General features: G+C 35.8%; 1 protein-coding gene across 8 annotated transcripts in view; it reads right to left on the bottom strand.

The window, feature by feature from the left end:
• DOP1A (DOP1 leucine zipper like protein A) overlaps positions 1-17,317 on the bottom strand; it is a 104,265-nt gene that overhangs the window by 44,350 nt on the left and 42,598 nt on the right. For all 8 annotated transcript variants that reach the window (XM_026506994.4, XM_044387087.3, XM_044387090.3 and 5 more), the window contains 7 exons: positions 16,334-16,504; positions 13,184-13,373; positions 9,663-9,761; positions 3,443-3,542; positions 2,585-2,694; positions 1,559-1,667; positions 241-361 (listed from right to left, as the gene is read on the bottom strand). In XM_026506994.4, coding sequence (XP_026362779.2) covers positions 241-361; positions 1,559-1,667; positions 2,585-2,694; positions 3,443-3,542; positions 9,663-9,761; positions 13,184-13,373; positions 16,334-16,504 — 900 coding nt within the window. The remainder of the gene's footprint in view (positions 1-240; positions 362-1,558; positions 1,668-2,584; positions 2,695-3,442; positions 3,543-9,662; positions 9,762-13,183; positions 13,374-16,333; positions 16,505-17,317) is intronic.

Below are 17,317 nucleotides of genomic sequence, written 5' to 3'. Positions count from 1 at the left end.
ATGCTTAGGTTTTTTTTTTTTTTTTAAGATGTTTTATTTATTTACTTGAGAGAGAGAGTGAGACAGCCAGCGAGAGAGGGAACACAGCAGGGGGAGTGGGAGAGGAAGAAGCAGGCTCCTGGCGGAAGAGCCTGGCGTGGGGCTCTATTCCAGAATCCCGGGATCACGCCCTGAGCTGAAGGCAGACACCCAACAACTAGCCGCCAGGCGCCCCAAATGCTTAGGTTTTTGATAACCCACCTGCTTAACTGAGCATGATCCTTGCTGAAGGGTGGCTCCATCTGAAGATCCAGTTCTGCTTTGCACTGAGAATATAATGTTCTAAATACTTCAATTAGGACATCTTCCAGAATTACAGGTCCTAAAATTAATAGACATATTAAAGACAATAATTAATTAGCATTGACAAATCAGGATTATTTACAAATTGGCCTGATCATGGGATGCTTTAAAACAAGTATTTTGAAAAAAATTTTTTTCTGGAAGCTATACTAAACTTCGTATTTTAAGCTGAACAAGTGTTTATTTAACAATAGGTTGACATAATAAAAATTACAAAATCAAGGAAGTGTGCTTTGGCAGTTAATAGCAATATCCTTAGAAAAGTTATTTATTTCTCTGAGTTTTCGTTTCCTCACGTAGAATGAGGATAATACCGAACTTACAGGGTTGTTAGAGGATTGGGAAAAAAATATTTGTAAGGTGGGAAAGTACAGTTCCCAGAATATAATGAGTATTCAATAAATACTTATACTACTACTACTATTATTTTAAATGATATAAAAATGCACAAGGCAAATTTTACTACAACAGACGCTAATCTCCTTAAAAAAAAAATCTCTGAGCTTCATCTATTATCATGCAAGAGCTAAAATAAGTTCTCAAAGCCACTGATGCAACTCAAGTTATTTTTATATTTAAAATTTTTCTTTTTTAATAGTTGTTAAGAAGACATGCATATTTGCTAAAACATCTGCATGTAATTTAATAAAATTACACTCTTTATTATTTCATTTTATTGTTTCTAATATTTTTGGTTTTTCTCAAATTTTGTCTCAGGTGCCATAACTCACTTCCCAATAGATCTAATATCTGGGAAATATACAATGAAGATAGGGAAAATACATAAAACAAGGACGATATGGGGAATCAACCTGAGGGAGAGAACCCTGATATTTTTGCTCGAGTCCTTGAATTTTGTGAACTCTAAGACAGATAGTCATGACAGATCATAAATGCTTCAGTAACTTAATCAGGATTAAGAAAAACTTAGATAGTATCTTTAAAATGACTCCTCCATTACACATATAGTATAAGGTAAAATATATAGCGTATATATATATAGTACATATATAGTACAAGGTAAAATATGAGAACATATGGGTTGGATGTATACATGTCTATCTTCTTAAAATTTTAGGTAAGAAATTGTTGAGAACCTGTATTTGAAGGCCACCTCAAAATATAGCAATTTCTCTATGTAATGACTCTTATTTTTACTATGAAACAGTACAAAACAACCACACATGACCTTATGCCCTAGGACAATATGTATTACCTAGCTCAGGTTTGTCAAGTAAACTGATTAAAATACGAAAAGGTTTTAGATCCTGCATTAAAGTGCTCTCTTCTCCAAATCCATTCACTTGTAAGATCCCCACCATTGCCTTTAAAAAAGAAAAAGTATATTAGTCATTTAAATAAACAGATGCAAAGACTTTTTTCTTAAGAAAAAATTTAAATATGACCATAATGGAGATTTACATTTATTGCTTTTCTGAAGTTCTTTCACTGCAGTTAGCTTTTTCCCCCTCCTAAGGGGAAAAAAAAGTTACATTCATCCATCTTGAGGGGAAAAAAGAGTGCTTATATTTTCTCTAGAAAAAAAGTGGAAAAGTTAAAAAAAATCTAGAAAAATAAATTCATGCGTTATTTTGACGTTTTGCCTAAAAGATAAAAATGTTTCTATTTAATATCCTCATCAACAGGCCCTAAAGTATGGCACAGTACCATGACAGTGTCTGCTACTATGCAATTGTCTTCCCACTGGTAACTCAAAACTGTATTCTTACAACCTCACTCATTTAAAAATGCTTCAGATACCATGTATTTTCTGTTTGTTATGAGTTATTTTGAATATCTCATAATTAAAGTAAAAATAACATAAAACTATGGCTCATTTTAACCTTTCCATTACAAAAGTAATTTACCACATTCAGATTCCTCTTGCAACCCAAATTTCCATGAGGCTTCAGAGGAAATAACACAGGTCCTAGCTCATTTTTGGAAGAGCTCCAATTCATAAGGCAGACAGGTGAGAAGATGAAATTATGTATTAATAAAGTCATGAGAACAAAGTAAGAAAAAATCTCTGGACTTATAGAGAGGTGAGTCTATCTTAAGATGACTTACTCATTTTATTGTAATCGTTTGCTTGTTACAGTCGTTCTTAGGGTATTTGTGAGCCTTGTCTCCACCCTTCGACAATGAACTAATTCAGTTAAGGCAGGACCTTGTCTTACACTTGTCGAGTAACTCCACCAATCAGGGAGCAGCCAAAAAATAAAGTGAAAGCATTCATTACCTGGACCAACAATTCTTTTGAAAAGGTAGTGAGATAGTAAGTGGCATGTTCTTCAGGGTTACTGTGTCTCGTGCTTCTGGGTCCTATGATAGCACCGTTGTTATCAAAACCTCCATGGAAACAAACAGCAAAATAAATTAAAATGCAATTCTCAGAATGTTGTTCACTAAATACCAAAGCAGCAAATATCTCAAAAACAGAACCACTTACCAGTTAGCAGCCCAATCAATGTCAGCAAGAGAGATCATTTTAGATAGTTTAATAAAGGGAAACCAATTCAATACGTAAGTATCATAATAGTCTTCCAGCATTATCCTGTATTTTTTTTTTTCCAATCTTACGAAGAGTGAAATAACTGAAGATTCAGAAACTCCAAGATACGTTATATTGTATCTTTTCACTCTGGGCAGTAAGGAGTTGTGAAGACAGGCCAAACACTCACAAAAAGTATGGAAGAACAAAGAACTTACTGCTTGAGTGGGAGACTGGTAAGGAACCGTGTGCAGGACAATAGTAATTGTTCTGATTCCTTTGATGACTACAAAGTTTTGGAAATTATGTTATTATTTTGGTTATTAATTTACCTTTCTTTGTCTACATACTCACAGTATAACAGCCTTAATTTCAAAGAAGAAAAAAATCTTGTCAAAGGAAACACGACTCATGGGTTAAAAAAGCCTCTACTGTTAAGAGGATTTTGAAATTTCGTCATGTAATTTATTAATACTATTTATATTTTTCTTGTCTATTTAAGCAGACTGAGTTTCTTCACTTAGGACACACACCACTTGATAATACCTAGTACGGCAATTTCCTTCTGTCTTTCTTCGCCTAAGATGGTACACATCAAAGACCTACCCAGAAGCCACGCATAAAGCCTCCGGTTCAGGGACATGTCCCTCCTCAGTACTACGTGAAGGGCTGCTGACAAGATCCTGATCATATCTGGTCGAGTGGCCTGAAAAAGTCAGAAATGTGGTTTTACTTCATCACATACAAAAACACATTCCTTTCTTTCCTCTTTAAAAAAATCCCACCGTGCAATATTCTCAGAATGTTAGGGCTTAGGAGGTAGTTTCATATAGGACTCATTTGACTTTTCAAACACAGGAATGATCATTTCCATTTTACAGATTAGGAAACAGTAAGAAAAGGTAACACAGCTACTTAGTTGCATGACTCGATTATTTTAATCTCTAGGTTAAAGTGCTTTATCCTACCTAATATTAGCAAGATCTGACATAAAACAAAAAAAATGGAGCAAAATGCAACAGATTCAAAAAACATATGCTTTTGGTCTTTCACGTGCACAGTGGTATCAACTGGCGCTAAGTACGCTGGCGCTCACTATCTTCATCAACTCCAAGTCCTTCATTTCCTGACCTTTTAAACATTTTTATCTTGTAGTATTTCAAACATATAGAAAAAACAATATAATGAATGCTTTTTGTACCCAGATACAGCTTTAACACATCTTTTTTTTTTTTCATTTTACTTCAGATCCTCTAAAGAGAAAATTCATTTTTCCCTTGCCTTTCCTAATAGCTTTAATTAGATGTTCAAAAAGTGATTTCCTAATGAAGGTCTGGTTTTAGCTAAGAGAGGTGACGTTAAAAGAAAAATAAAAGGCAGGCAGCTAATTAAACAGCTGTTAATTTTAAGAATATTACTAGATAATCACTTTAGAATAGACTCTTGGAATCTGAGCATTAGAAGGTAATATGGAAATCATCTAGTCTAAAAATATCATTCTAGAATAAAAAACCAGAGCCTCACAGGGCCTAAGTACTTAACCAAATTCAAATACCTGGTTAGTGCCTCACATGAATAGAGACCTCTTTAAAAAAAAATTATTAATTGTAATTTTTATTTTTTTGGGAACAGACTTGTTAAACATAGACTTGTTAACTTTTCACTATACTGTGCTTCTTCACAGTCCTGGCAAAGGATGCACCCAGCCTGTTTGTTTTAAAGGAATCTTAGAAATTTAATTGAGATGTTACAGAACACAGATCATCAATAGCTGAAAAATTATGGTCCCTCATCTGAACACAGACGCCTTTTATTACTCTAAGCAATCTCAAAGTGTGGTTCCTGAACTCCTGGGGATTTCTGAGACCCTGGGACCTGAGCAGGTCCGCAAGGTAAAACACTATATTCATGACAATACCAAGACGCTCCCTGCCTTCTGAGCTGCGCTCACATTTGCTCCGATCAGCAGTACTGCGGAAGCCTGCCAGTGCCCAAGCACGAACAGAAGCAGTACAGCACGGCATTGACCAGACTCGGAGTCGGGGGATTTTCTACTGTCATGTACTTACAGTAAAATTAAAAACAACAACAAAAAAAGCCAGTTGAATGTTGTTAGTGAAGCAGAAAAAAGTTTATTAAATATTAGCCCCTGCACACAAGTCTTTTAATATTGCGTAATGAAATGGGGAGTAAACACAAAACACCTCTGATATTAAATGACGAATGTCTTGAGGAAAAGCACCTGTCTGACCATTTGAATTGCGAGCTGTACTACTCATTTTGTTGTTGTTGTTGTTGTTTTACCAAATACCACTTTTACCTGAAAGAGGGACTGATACAAACTATGATTACTCATGCTTGAACGCCTGGCAGATTATTTTCTCAAAAATAAAGTGAGACTGTCACTTCAAGAACAATATTCATCATTACAGATAATAAATTTTGAGCTTCCAAGAGAAAATTAGAATTGTTTTTAAGGTTTTATTTTTAAGTAATATCGACACCCAACATGGGGCTCATCGAACTTAACAACCCCAAGATCAAGAGTCACATGCTCTACCAACTGAGCCACCCCAAGAAAATTAGGATTTTAGAAAACCTGTATTTGGCTTCAAACAGTATATACTGAATTTAATTAAACTGGCTTGGGGGCGCCTGGGTGGCGCAGTCATTAAGCGTCTGCCTCCGGCTCAGGGCGTGATCCCGGTGCTCTGGGATCGAGCCCCACATCGGGCTCCTCCACTGGGAGCCTGCTTCTCCCTCTCCCACTCCCCCTGCTTGTGTTCCCTCTCTCGCTGGTTGTCTCTCTCTCTCTGTCAAATAAATAAACAAAATCTTAAAAATAAATAAATAAATAAACAAACAAACAAACAAACTGGCTTGAAAGCTTCTCAATACCTAAAAAGCTTTACCGATAAAATCGATGGTGGTAGTAAGCACTGTGATAGTTTGTTATTGTGCTAACTTCTGGAAGATCTGCATAATTCGGTAAACTAATATTTTCCAAATAACCAAGCATGATGTTACGAAAGCATCTTTGGGAGAGCCTGGGTGGCTCAACTGGTTGAGCGACTGACTCTTAAGCTCAGCTCAGCTCTTGATCTCAGCATCCTCAGTTCAAGGCCCAGGACATGACATCCCCAGCAAAAAACAAACAAAACCTTGTTTGGGTAAAGGATGTATTCAAAGTACCAGACAGATCAGATTTTCATGAAGCAGAATATGAGAAGTTTGTTAATTTGGTTTCAGAGTCCATATTGTAATTAATTTTTTTAAAACTACGGCTTAGTGAGTTTTGGTGTAGTATCAAAGAAGAATATGCGGTTTTAACAACAACAAAAGACTGCTGGGACTCTCCTCCCTTTTCCAATTACGTATCAGTGAGATATTTCTTCCATATACTTCAACCAAAAGAAAAAAATCACAACAGATTGAATAGAGAAGCAAATACAAGCATTCTGCTCTGCACTATTAAACCGGTCACTAAACAAATTTGTGGAAAAATAAAACAATGCTACCCTATTCACCAATTTTTTTTAATGTGTTGGCAAAGAGTTACTTTCATAAAATGTTATTTATACTAATGTAACTTTGTTACTGTTATTTTTAAATGAATTAGTAAATATTAAAAAAATCTGTCATTTTTAATTTCTAATATGATATAGATAGATCTAACTTACATAAGCAAAAGATTGTTTTTTGGATCCTCAGTATTTTTTTTAAAGATGCATTTATTTTACAGAGAAAGAGCAGGCACATGTGCATGCGAGCATATGGGGGGGGAAGGGGCAGATGGAGAGAGAATCCTCAAGCAGACTCCCTGCTGAGTGGGGAGCCCAATACAAGGCTCGATTCCAGGATCTTGAGATCATGACTTGAGCCAACATCAAGAGTTGGACACTTAACCAACTGAGCCACCCTGGTGACCCAGGATCCACCCTTCCATCCTTCCCTTCCTTTCCCCCTTCCTTTCCTTCCTACCTTCCTCCTGCCCTCCCTTCCTTCTTTTATTTTTGGGGGCGGGGGGAGAAAGCCTGAGCAGGTGTACACATATGAGCAGGGGGAGGGAGAAGAAGACTCCCCACTGAGCAGGAAGTCTGACATGGGGCTCAATCCCAGGACCCTGGGGTCATGACCTGAGCTAAAGGCAGATGCTTAACCAACTGAGCCACCCAGGTGCCCCAGGATTCTCAATATTTTTAAAGAGAGTAATTGCATCCTAAAACCAAAGCATTTGAGAACTGCTGATCTATCTAACATCAGATATGAAGACTACAGATATTTTCATAAAATCTTGAAAAGTAATAATGTGTTGGGCACCTGGGATCAAGCCCCCTGTCCAGCTCCATGCTCAGGGGGGAGTCTTCTTCCCACCTTCTCCCTTTCCTTCTGCACGTGTGCTTGCTCTCCCTCTCTCCAAGTAAATTAAAAAAAAAATTTTTTTTTAATTACTAATGTCTTCCAATCTTATTTTGGAAAAAAAACAAAAAAAAAACCTACTTAAAAAAAAAGATTTATTTTAGAGAGCAAGCAAGTGCATATGTGTGTGTGGTGGGGGAGGGAGAGAGGAAGGGGGAGAGAAGCAGACTCCCTGCTAAGTGTGGGGAATGACACTGACTCCATCTTACGTCTCTGAGATCATGACCTGAGCTGAAATCAAGAGTCAGTTGCTTAACTAACTGAGCCACCCATGTGCCCTCCCCTCCCCAAACTACTCTTAATTGCTGTTGACATTACCACATATGTCTATTATGGAAAAGTATTCTCACTTAAAGGTATAAGTATTAGAAATTAGGGTCAACTTTCCATGAAATAAGTAAGAGAGTCTAAGAACCCATTAACTGCTGAAGCTATTAACAGCAATCATTTTTGGAACAATGTAATGAAGTCTAAGTTACGGTCACAATCAAGATTTGCTTTAAATTTATATATATGCAAGATATGGAAAGAGGAAAAGTGGGGAACAAAGATGATTTTGTCTTCATCCATAGTCTCAGGTAATCTAAAAATCTAGTACAGTAATGGGGGAAATATTATAATTGAGTCTGAGTAGGGTATGTATTTAAAAAAAAATTAAACACAGCTACTGGTTTTATAATACAAATTATAAAAGCTAAGGCTTCAGAAGATCTTCTTGGCTGGTAGGAATATAGAGGTGGTACAGTGAGAAAGTACTGATGGAAATTCAGTTAAACAAAGGTTGAAAAACACTGGTCTAATGAGATAACAAATTAAGTTCTTCCCAATTTAAGTCTACCATGATGTAAATCCCTCAGATCTTGTTGAGTCACCTAATTAGTATACTAAAGGACTAATAATGTTGAATGCTTAAGAGTAAAGGTCAAAACATTTTTTTCAATAAAGACCCAGGTGATAAATACTTTAGGCTTTTGAGCCATATACATTACTTTAGCACATTCTTTGTTTTCTTTTATAAGTCTTTAAAAAAGTCAAACTCATTACTACCTGATGAACTGTTTGCCCACCCCTGTACTGCTAAGTTTAGACTACACTGATGTCCCACCAGGTGTTTCTGTGAAAAGCCAGAGGCAGAATAAAAGCCTCTGGCTTAAGGATGGAAAATCTCAAAAACGGAAACTGGGGGCAGTTTATGACCTTATTAGGGACAATATAGGCAATGAAGTGTAAAATTCTTCAATTATTAATAATTCAACTTCAAAGTGAATAAAGTAATAAAGAAAAATGTGAGCATGATAGATCATAATGAAAATTCACTATTTACTAACCATAGTTCTTACAAAAACCCAAAATAATAATCTTTTCTGCTAATGATTTTTTAGAACTAAACATCCTTTTCCAAGGAAGAAATTCTCCATCTTATTAATTTTGTTCTTCCATTCGGAGTGTTCACATACTGGTGTTCTACATAACTCCTCATCAAAGTTTAGAACTCAAAAGAATTCAGACCACCTCTTTAAAAATGAAGACATTGATTAAATCTCCAACAATGAAACACTTCACTCATGATTTGTTAACTGTTCTCATTTGTAATAAAAGTACTAGAGAACGTCACGGTGACTGAATATTTGGCTTTCATACAGCCAACTCTGTTGAGGGTGTGACACACATCACCAAATCACCAAACCAAGAAAAGGTAAGTTACATCAGGACAGGGATAACAGCTGGGTAGAAGACCTGAGTCTCAGAGTCCTGCCTCACTCAGAGCTAGCAATGATTATCTCCCGTTTTTATAGGTTAGAACTTTTTTTTTTTTAAGATTTTATTTATTTATTTATTTATTTATTTATTTATTTATTTATTTATTCAACAGAGATAGAGACAGCCAGCGAGAGAGGGAACACAAGTAGAGGGAGTGGGAGAGGAAGAAGCAGGCTCATAGCGGAGGAGCCTGATGTGGGGCTGGATCCCAGAACGCCGGGATCACGCCCTGAGCCAAAGGCAGACGCTTAACCGCTGTGCCACCCAGGTGCCCCTATAGGTTAGAACTTTTATTAAAAGTATGAAATAATCTATTTCAATTTCCATGTTCTTATGCAAATCAATAAAACCTTTTTTTGTTTTGTTTTTCAAAATTTCCACAAATTTTGCTCCTTAAAAAAAAGAAATTGTTCAGGGCACCCAAGTGGCTCAGTTGGTTAAGTGTCTGACTCTTGATATCAGCTCAGGTCTTGATCTCAGGGTTGTGAATTCAAGCCCTGCATGTATTGTATGTGGTATGTATTATACTTACCAGTTCATAAAACAAAAGAATTTAACTTAAATTCAACTTAAAAAATAACTACACATCAGGAATCTATGATTTTCCAAAGAATTCTTTATATTAATACCATTATTAATGTTTTACCTGACTCATGTGGAATGGAAAACAGAAGAGTATGAGGTCCAGTGTGCTTCTCTGTACAAGTACACTTGAGTCCTGCACCGAAGTACTTACTGCTTCTACCTGAAATAAGAGAGCCTTTAGTATCTCTTGCCTGTTACACTGGGAAAGATTTACCATTACCATGCAAATGGAATGCTTCATTTTCTCCAATAGATAGAAGTATGCTTCTCAGTTTCTTGTCACTAATTAAATGTATTTACTTTATTTTGAATAGGTAAATATATTATGATGGTTTAAAAAAAAATGAAGGCACACAAAAGAGTATATACAGCAAAAAGTTCTCTTCCGTATTTGTCTCCTAACCATTCAATTTCCTTTCTGCATGCAACCAGTATAACTAGTGAATATTTTCTACAAATATTAAGTAAATAAAAACACACATGCATATACCCCAAATTTTGCCTTTTTCTTTTAACAATATATTTTGGATATCTTTCCTTAACACTAAAGAGCTTCATTATTTTTTTATGGCTAAAGAAATACTCTATTTCACAGATGAACCCTAATTTTTAAATAGGCCCCTAATAATAGATATTTATGCGGTCTGTAAATATTTACTATTGTAAATAATGCTGCAATATACAGATGTACAAGTAGTTTATAGGATTAATCCCTTAAAGTAGAACTGCTGGGTCTTGGGATATATCATTTGCAATATAAATAATACAGTGCATTTCCTTAAGCTTATATATATTTATAGTCCCACCAGCTTTGTGTGACAATTTCTGTTTTTTCCATGTTTACCCATGTGTTTTTTTTTTTCATTTTTGCCAATATAATATATGAAAATTGATATCCTGGTTAAATTTTTATTTCTATCGTAAGTAATGTTGAGCATCTTTTCATGTGTTTGAGTTATTTTTACTTCCTTTAGGTTATCTGTTCAAACCCATTTTTCTACTTGATTATTAATATTTGCCTATTTATTTATAGTAGCTCTTGAATAATATGGAGGGTAGTCCTTTGTGATGTGTTACAAATAGTTTTCCAATTATGACGTTTGTGTTTTTAAAGAAATAAAAAAGTGACTTGCTTAAAATTTCCATTAAGTTATTAAAAGGAAATGTAATAATTCCATTTAAAAATTTTAAAATCTGCATAAAAATGGTATAGTCATTTTGGAAAATAGTTTGGCGGTTTCTTACAAATTTAAACATACACTAAAAGAAGATATAGGAATAACTGTTTGTGATCTTGGATTAGAATCAATTTTAGGTAATATCTAATACCAGACAAAAGATAAAAATGGCACAAATGACAAAAGATAAAACAGATAAATTGGACTTGATCAAAATTAAAATTTTCCTGCTTCAAAGGACAATATTAAGAAAGTAAGAAGGTAAGTCCATAGCATGGGAGAAAATATTTTTAAATCATATATACAAGGGTTTAATATCCACACTATGTAAAGAACTCCTGCAATTCAACAACAAAAAGAGAAATAACACCATTTAAATAATGGGCAAAGAATCTGAAGAAATATGTCTCCAAAGAAGATATAAAATGACAATAACCACAAGAAAATATGTTCAATGTCATTAGGGAAATGCAAATCAAAACTACAATGAAATATTTTACACCTGCTAATGTGTCTATTATAAAAAGACAATAACAGGTGTTAAAAAGGATTTGAAGAAATGGGAACCCTCGTATGTTGCTGATGGAAATGTAAATTGGTGCAGTTTGGAAAACAGTTTGCCAGTTCCTCAAAAAGTTAAACCCAGAGATAACATATGACCCAGCAATTCCACTACTCAATGAAGTGAAAACCTATGCCGACAAAAAACTTACACATGAACGTTCAGAGCGTTATTCATAATAGCCAAAAAAATTATCTGATGGACAAATAAAATGTGGTATTACCCATACAATGCACTATTACTCAACCATAAAAAGTAATGAAGTATTGACACTAGCTTCAACAAAGATGAGTATTAAAAATATTGACAAGTGAAAGAAGTCATTCATAAAAGGCTATATATTGTATAACTGCATTTGTATGAAATGTTCAGAATAGGCAAATATATAGGAGCAGAAAGATTAGTGGTTGCCAGGGGCAGGAGTGAGGGGAAAAAAGTGGTGTGATTAATGACTATGGGGCTTCTTTTTGAGGTGATGAAAATGTTCTAAAAATAGACAGTGATAACTACACAACTTTGTGAATATACTAAAAAACCAATGAACTACACAATTCCAAAGGATAAATATTATGGTATGTGAATTGTATCTCAATAACGCTGTTATTTAAAAAAAGGTAAATGTTACCTTTTACCATATGAACAGGAATCCTACCCTAGGTATTTCCCCAAGAAATAAAAACATACGTCTCCACAAACAACCGTATGCAACTGCTTACAGCAGCCTTATTCATTATTGCCCAAACCAGAAACAAACATTCACTAACTGGTGAATGAATAAACAAGTCGCAGTACATTCATGCAATATGATACTACGCAGCAATGTAAGGAACAGACCACTGATATGTGCAAACACATGGATGAATCTCCAATGTGTTCCACAAAGCCAAAGAAACCAGACTTAATGGCTGATACTGCATGATTCCATTTACATCACATTCTGGAAAAAGTACAACTACAGGAACAGAAATCAGACCACTGTTTGCAAGGGCCTGGGAGTGTAGGGTAAGAGAAGTAACTACAAAGGGGCCCAGAAGAACCTTTTGAAGTGATGTAAATAGTCTTTATTTTGATTATAGTATTGGTTACTTGACTATAGGCATTTGTCAAATTCATACAACTGTACACACAAGATGTTATTTTCAGTGTATGTTAATTATAGTTTAATAAATGTAATCAAAAATCTGCATAAAAAATCTCAGTCATTTCATAATCGTATGGGGAAAAAGTACAGGATGATTAACCATAATTAAAAAAAAAACAACTTTTCATAGTGACCTTTGAGGGTTTCTTTGTTTACTCCTTGCTAATTTTCACAGTATTGCACTCTACAGAGATAAAAAGTTTCCTTCTGTTCTTAATCTAGAAATTAAAAAGTATAAGCAATCAATGTGATTTTCGGGTACTATCTTTTACCATCTCCTTTGGTACTGCATCTCCTTGTACAAATTCCACACAGAATCTGGCTGTCACTCTATCGAAAATCCATCTTTCCTATAATGAAAGCTATGATTGAAGAGAAGGTCCCCTTTGGAACGATATAATTAATGTGACTATGTTAACAGTGGTTGATCAGTTAGCAAGATGGTAATAAAGACCATTTATTTGCTTGAGAAACAGCTGGAGATAAGATATAACCTACAATTCCTTTTCCATGAAAAAACTATTTTGAAGCTTTTAAAAACAATAATCAATGACAAATTTGGTCTTTAAGTGTCCTTGATGGAAAATGTAAGTTCCATGAAAACAGGAATTCTGTTTGGGTCACAATTCTCACTATCTGTCTGGAATAGTGTGCCCGGCTCTGAAGAACTATGTTACGTGAGCAACCATGCATAGACGTACCATTAGCTCAATGTCACTGCCAATTATATACAGTTGATCTTCCATGGAAAGCTTCCTGTTCAAATGGGCAAGAACGTATGTGATTCCTGGTAACCGCACAGCAGGACTGGTGAGGAGACTACCCCAGAGGGCACTGTAGAAGGCTGACTGGTCCACTGCAGCAGCAACCTTTTCCAACAAGGTGTTTGTTCTGAGGTACAAAACAAAGTGGCTTAAGAAGACAAGCATTTAGTTTCACGTTGTTAAGAAGAAATTATTCTCCTCCAGATTGTATGGAAGCATTCACCCTGTCGTTCCATGCTTTGCCCTGGCGACAAGTGTGACAGACTACAAGAAGTGCATACTTCAGAGGACTGGATTTCAGTCCTGCCTCCCCCATTTACTAGCTGTGTAATTTGCAAAACTCACTCAATCTTTCTTCAGTTCCGTGTCCTGATCTGTAAAATGAAGGTAACAACAAAAACAACACCCCAAGTCCTAGACATCTTAGTTAATAGTAATCCTACAGCAGAATATATTTTCTGTTGAATTACTATGAAATTCTTTTCCTTTTTTTTTTTTTTTTAAAGTAGGCTCTACACCCAGTGTGGAGCCCAACATGGGGCTTGACCTCATGACCCTGAGTTCAAGACCTGAGCTGAGATCAAGAGTCAGACACTTAACCAACTAAGCCACCTAGGTACTCCTCTATGAAAAAATTTTTTAAAAAGATTTGAGAGAGAGAGCGAACACGCACATGCGCACCGCACGTGTGCACAGGGGGAGGGGTAGAGGGAAAGGAAGTGGGAGAATCTCAAGCAGGTTCCCAATGGAGCCCAAAAACCCAGGGCTCAATCTCACAAGCCATGAAATCATGACCTGAGCTGAAATTATGAGTTGGACACTTAACCGAATGAGCTACCCAGCATTCCCCCATCCCCACTTTTTAAGTAGACTCCACCCCCAGCATGGAGCTCAATGGAGGGCTTGAACTCACAACCCTGAGATCAAGATGTGAGCTGAAATCAAGAGTCAGACGTTTAACCAAATGAGCCATCCAGGTGTCCCCCTCCCTGCCCTGTGAATTCTTAAAGGACATTTTCCAAATGTTTCCTTCTCTTTGAAATCATATTATGTAATTCACAATAACTTTGAAAGTTTGTTGGAGATTCTAGCAGCGGAGCACAGCTACTCATATACCCTTGGCCAAAGAATGGTCCTCCTCTATTACGGAAGGTTGTCAGCTTTGATCAAACACACAGCTTCAGGAGGGACACACATGAACAGTGAAGGAAGAAGAGGACACCTGCCTAGCCAGCCAGGTCAGCTGAATCAACCGTAGTGATCAATGGGGTGACAGATGTCACAGCCAGATTGCCCTCACACCCTGTAATTCATAAAACTTTAATGAATCAGACCTATAACAAAATCAAAGATGCATTATTGCTTTAAGGACTACATTTAAAAATAAATTACTTTTGATTTGTTTCAAGCATAGAGTAACATAATACCTAAAAATTTATTACACTGTAGTATAGTAGAGTCAGAATCAAAAGAATCTGATGATGCATTCTACTGTTTACTTGTTGTATGATTTAACCTAACACTATACTCCCTTCCGGCCTTAATGTATCTACGGATTAGAAGAATATGATAAATCCCTTTATTAGAATTTGTGTGGAATAACTGCTAAAACATAATGCTATGGTTTGAATGTTTGTGTCTCTGCAAAAGTCATGTTAAAACCCTATCCCCCCAAAATGATGACATCAGGAGAGGCAGAGCCTTTGAGAAGTGCTTAAGCCATGAGGGTGGAGCTCTCATGAATGAGATTAATGTTTTTATGAAAGAAATCCCACAGAACTCCACAGTCCCTTCCACTGTGTGAGGACACAGGGAGGCGGCTCCAGTTAGGAACCGGAAGAGGGCCCTCACCAAAACATGACCTTGCTGCTACTGATACAGACTTCCAGCCTTTACAACTGTGACAAATTTCTTGTTTATAAGCTACCCAATCTATGGTATTTGGTCACAGCAGCTCAAATGGACGAAGACACATAATGAAATAAATCATACCACACTCATAAAAATCATTATCGTGTTAAATTTTTAATTGTCACTAGCAGACTTACACGTATTTGTCTTAGAATATAACAATTAGAAACAAAACTGACTTATACACTAAATGAAATTATGTCATATGTTTCTAAAACTGTAAGTAAAAAAGTTAACAAAAGAAAATGGTAAGTTTTTAGACAAAAATTGTATTTTCTCCAAATAGTTTAGGAAGGTAATCCAGTATTTTCAGGATTAGATTCTTACTGCATTACAGGAACATATGAACCACAATAAAATAGAGTAGCTGGTCAATGCACAAGTTATTTAAATTTAAATCATTAAGTGTACTCATATAACAAGCTTGGCATTTTCTGTTTTTGCCACCTCAATTCAATTTCCTTTTTGGTAAGGATATCAGTAACAAGCTACTAAAGATAGTGCCATCATGCATTGTCTATAACTATAAACTTCCTAAGAAGTAATAGGCTCCAAAATAGATTAATTCATTTTCTTTAGAAAGTTAAAATATCAAGAGCATCACGTCACAGCTAATGAAACAGCACTGTACTTGGTCGTAGGCTCTTTTCCACCACCAATATTTAAAAACTGTTGGCACAGGGTCCGATTTCCCATTCTTTTATTAATTTAAGTTCCTATATATTGATTATTATTTTAAATTATGGGTTGCAATTTTTTGAGTGACTTATATATGCTAGGCACTGGACTAAGTGCTTTCATTATTACAATAACAGAATGGAATTAAGTATTATGTTTGTTTTATAGATGAAGAAACTGAATAAAGTTCTGAAATGTTGACAAAGCTTTCCTAAGCTGTCCAGTGTCTGCTGAGCCACGATTTGAACGCAGTCCATCTACCTCCCAAGTCTGTGCTCTTACTACCTACCTATATTTTCAATGCAATACACAAACTATACATACTACTATATCTATAGATATAGATACAGATATTTGCTATAGAAATCTTCAGGCCATATATTGAAGTGTCTAGAATAAACACTTTTTGTGAGGTTAAAACATTATTAATCCAAGGATGCTTGCTGACCAATCTATGACTTTGCTTACTTAGCTGCACCAGTAACAGCACCACCTTACCTCTCATAGTACTCTGATCCTTCTTCTAAGCCAGGCAGAATACCAGTTAGCAATCCTTGTAGACCAGGCTTCAGTGTTTTACCCAAAGGCAGGTAATAGATCTCATACAAACTTAGCAATGTTGGCTTCACAGACATGGCAGCATTTGCAAGAAGAGGAAATAACCCAGAACTATTAAAAAAAAAAAACAAAAAACCAGAAAGAAAAGGGGGTGGGGAAAAGTACATTAACTACAAACTATTAATTCATATGTACCCACATACGTATATAAATCTTGATTTATATTTTGATGAAATAAGTTCTACTGATTGGCTCAGAATGATATCCTCTATATTGATGACTTCTCTATCCATTTAATCAACCCAGGTCTCCCACCTGAGCTTCATACTCATAAACCCAGTGGCGACCCAGCTATTTCAAAAAGTCTTCAAATTTCACAATTTCAAACTATGGCATCAACATCCATCTGGTTGACCAAAAAGCTATAAATTTAGGAGTGATCCTTGACTCTTTGAAAAAAATCTCCTCTAACTTGCCATCAATCACCAGGTTTTCTCTCCAAGTCACTCTTCAACATATTTTTTGAATATTGTAAATTATCTCCATGTCTACCAGACTTTTCCTTCGAAGACACAACCATTATATAGAGCTCAATCACCGACTCACCTGGTACCACTTCAGTATTGCCCTGAAGCACCTGTCCTCAGTAAAACCTTTTACTGGTTTCCTGTTGCCTTTCAGATACAGTCTAGTTTAATGTAGCTTTTACCATTTTTTGACATCTTGCTACTACATACCTCTGTAACAGACCACATAAGCTCACCAATTTTGCTCTTGCACCTTCTGCTCCAGCTATACAGAAGAATTCTTTTCAGTTTTGTTTTAGAACCTTCCATGCTCTTCTTTAGTGCCCAGGCCTTTCCACATGCTGCTCTGACAGGTTCAATTCCTTTTCCTTTACTTACATCCTTTTTGTTGTCAGAT

The sequence above is a fragment of the Ursus arctos genome, unplaced genomic scaffold, assembly GCF_023065955.2.
Source record: "Ursus arctos isolate Adak ecotype North America unplaced genomic scaffold, UrsArc2.0 scaffold_29, whole genome shotgun sequence".
Taxonomy (NCBI): domain Eukaryota; kingdom Metazoa; phylum Chordata; class Mammalia; order Carnivora; family Ursidae; genus Ursus; species Ursus arctos.
This window is presented reverse-complemented; position numbering and strand designations above follow the sequence as displayed.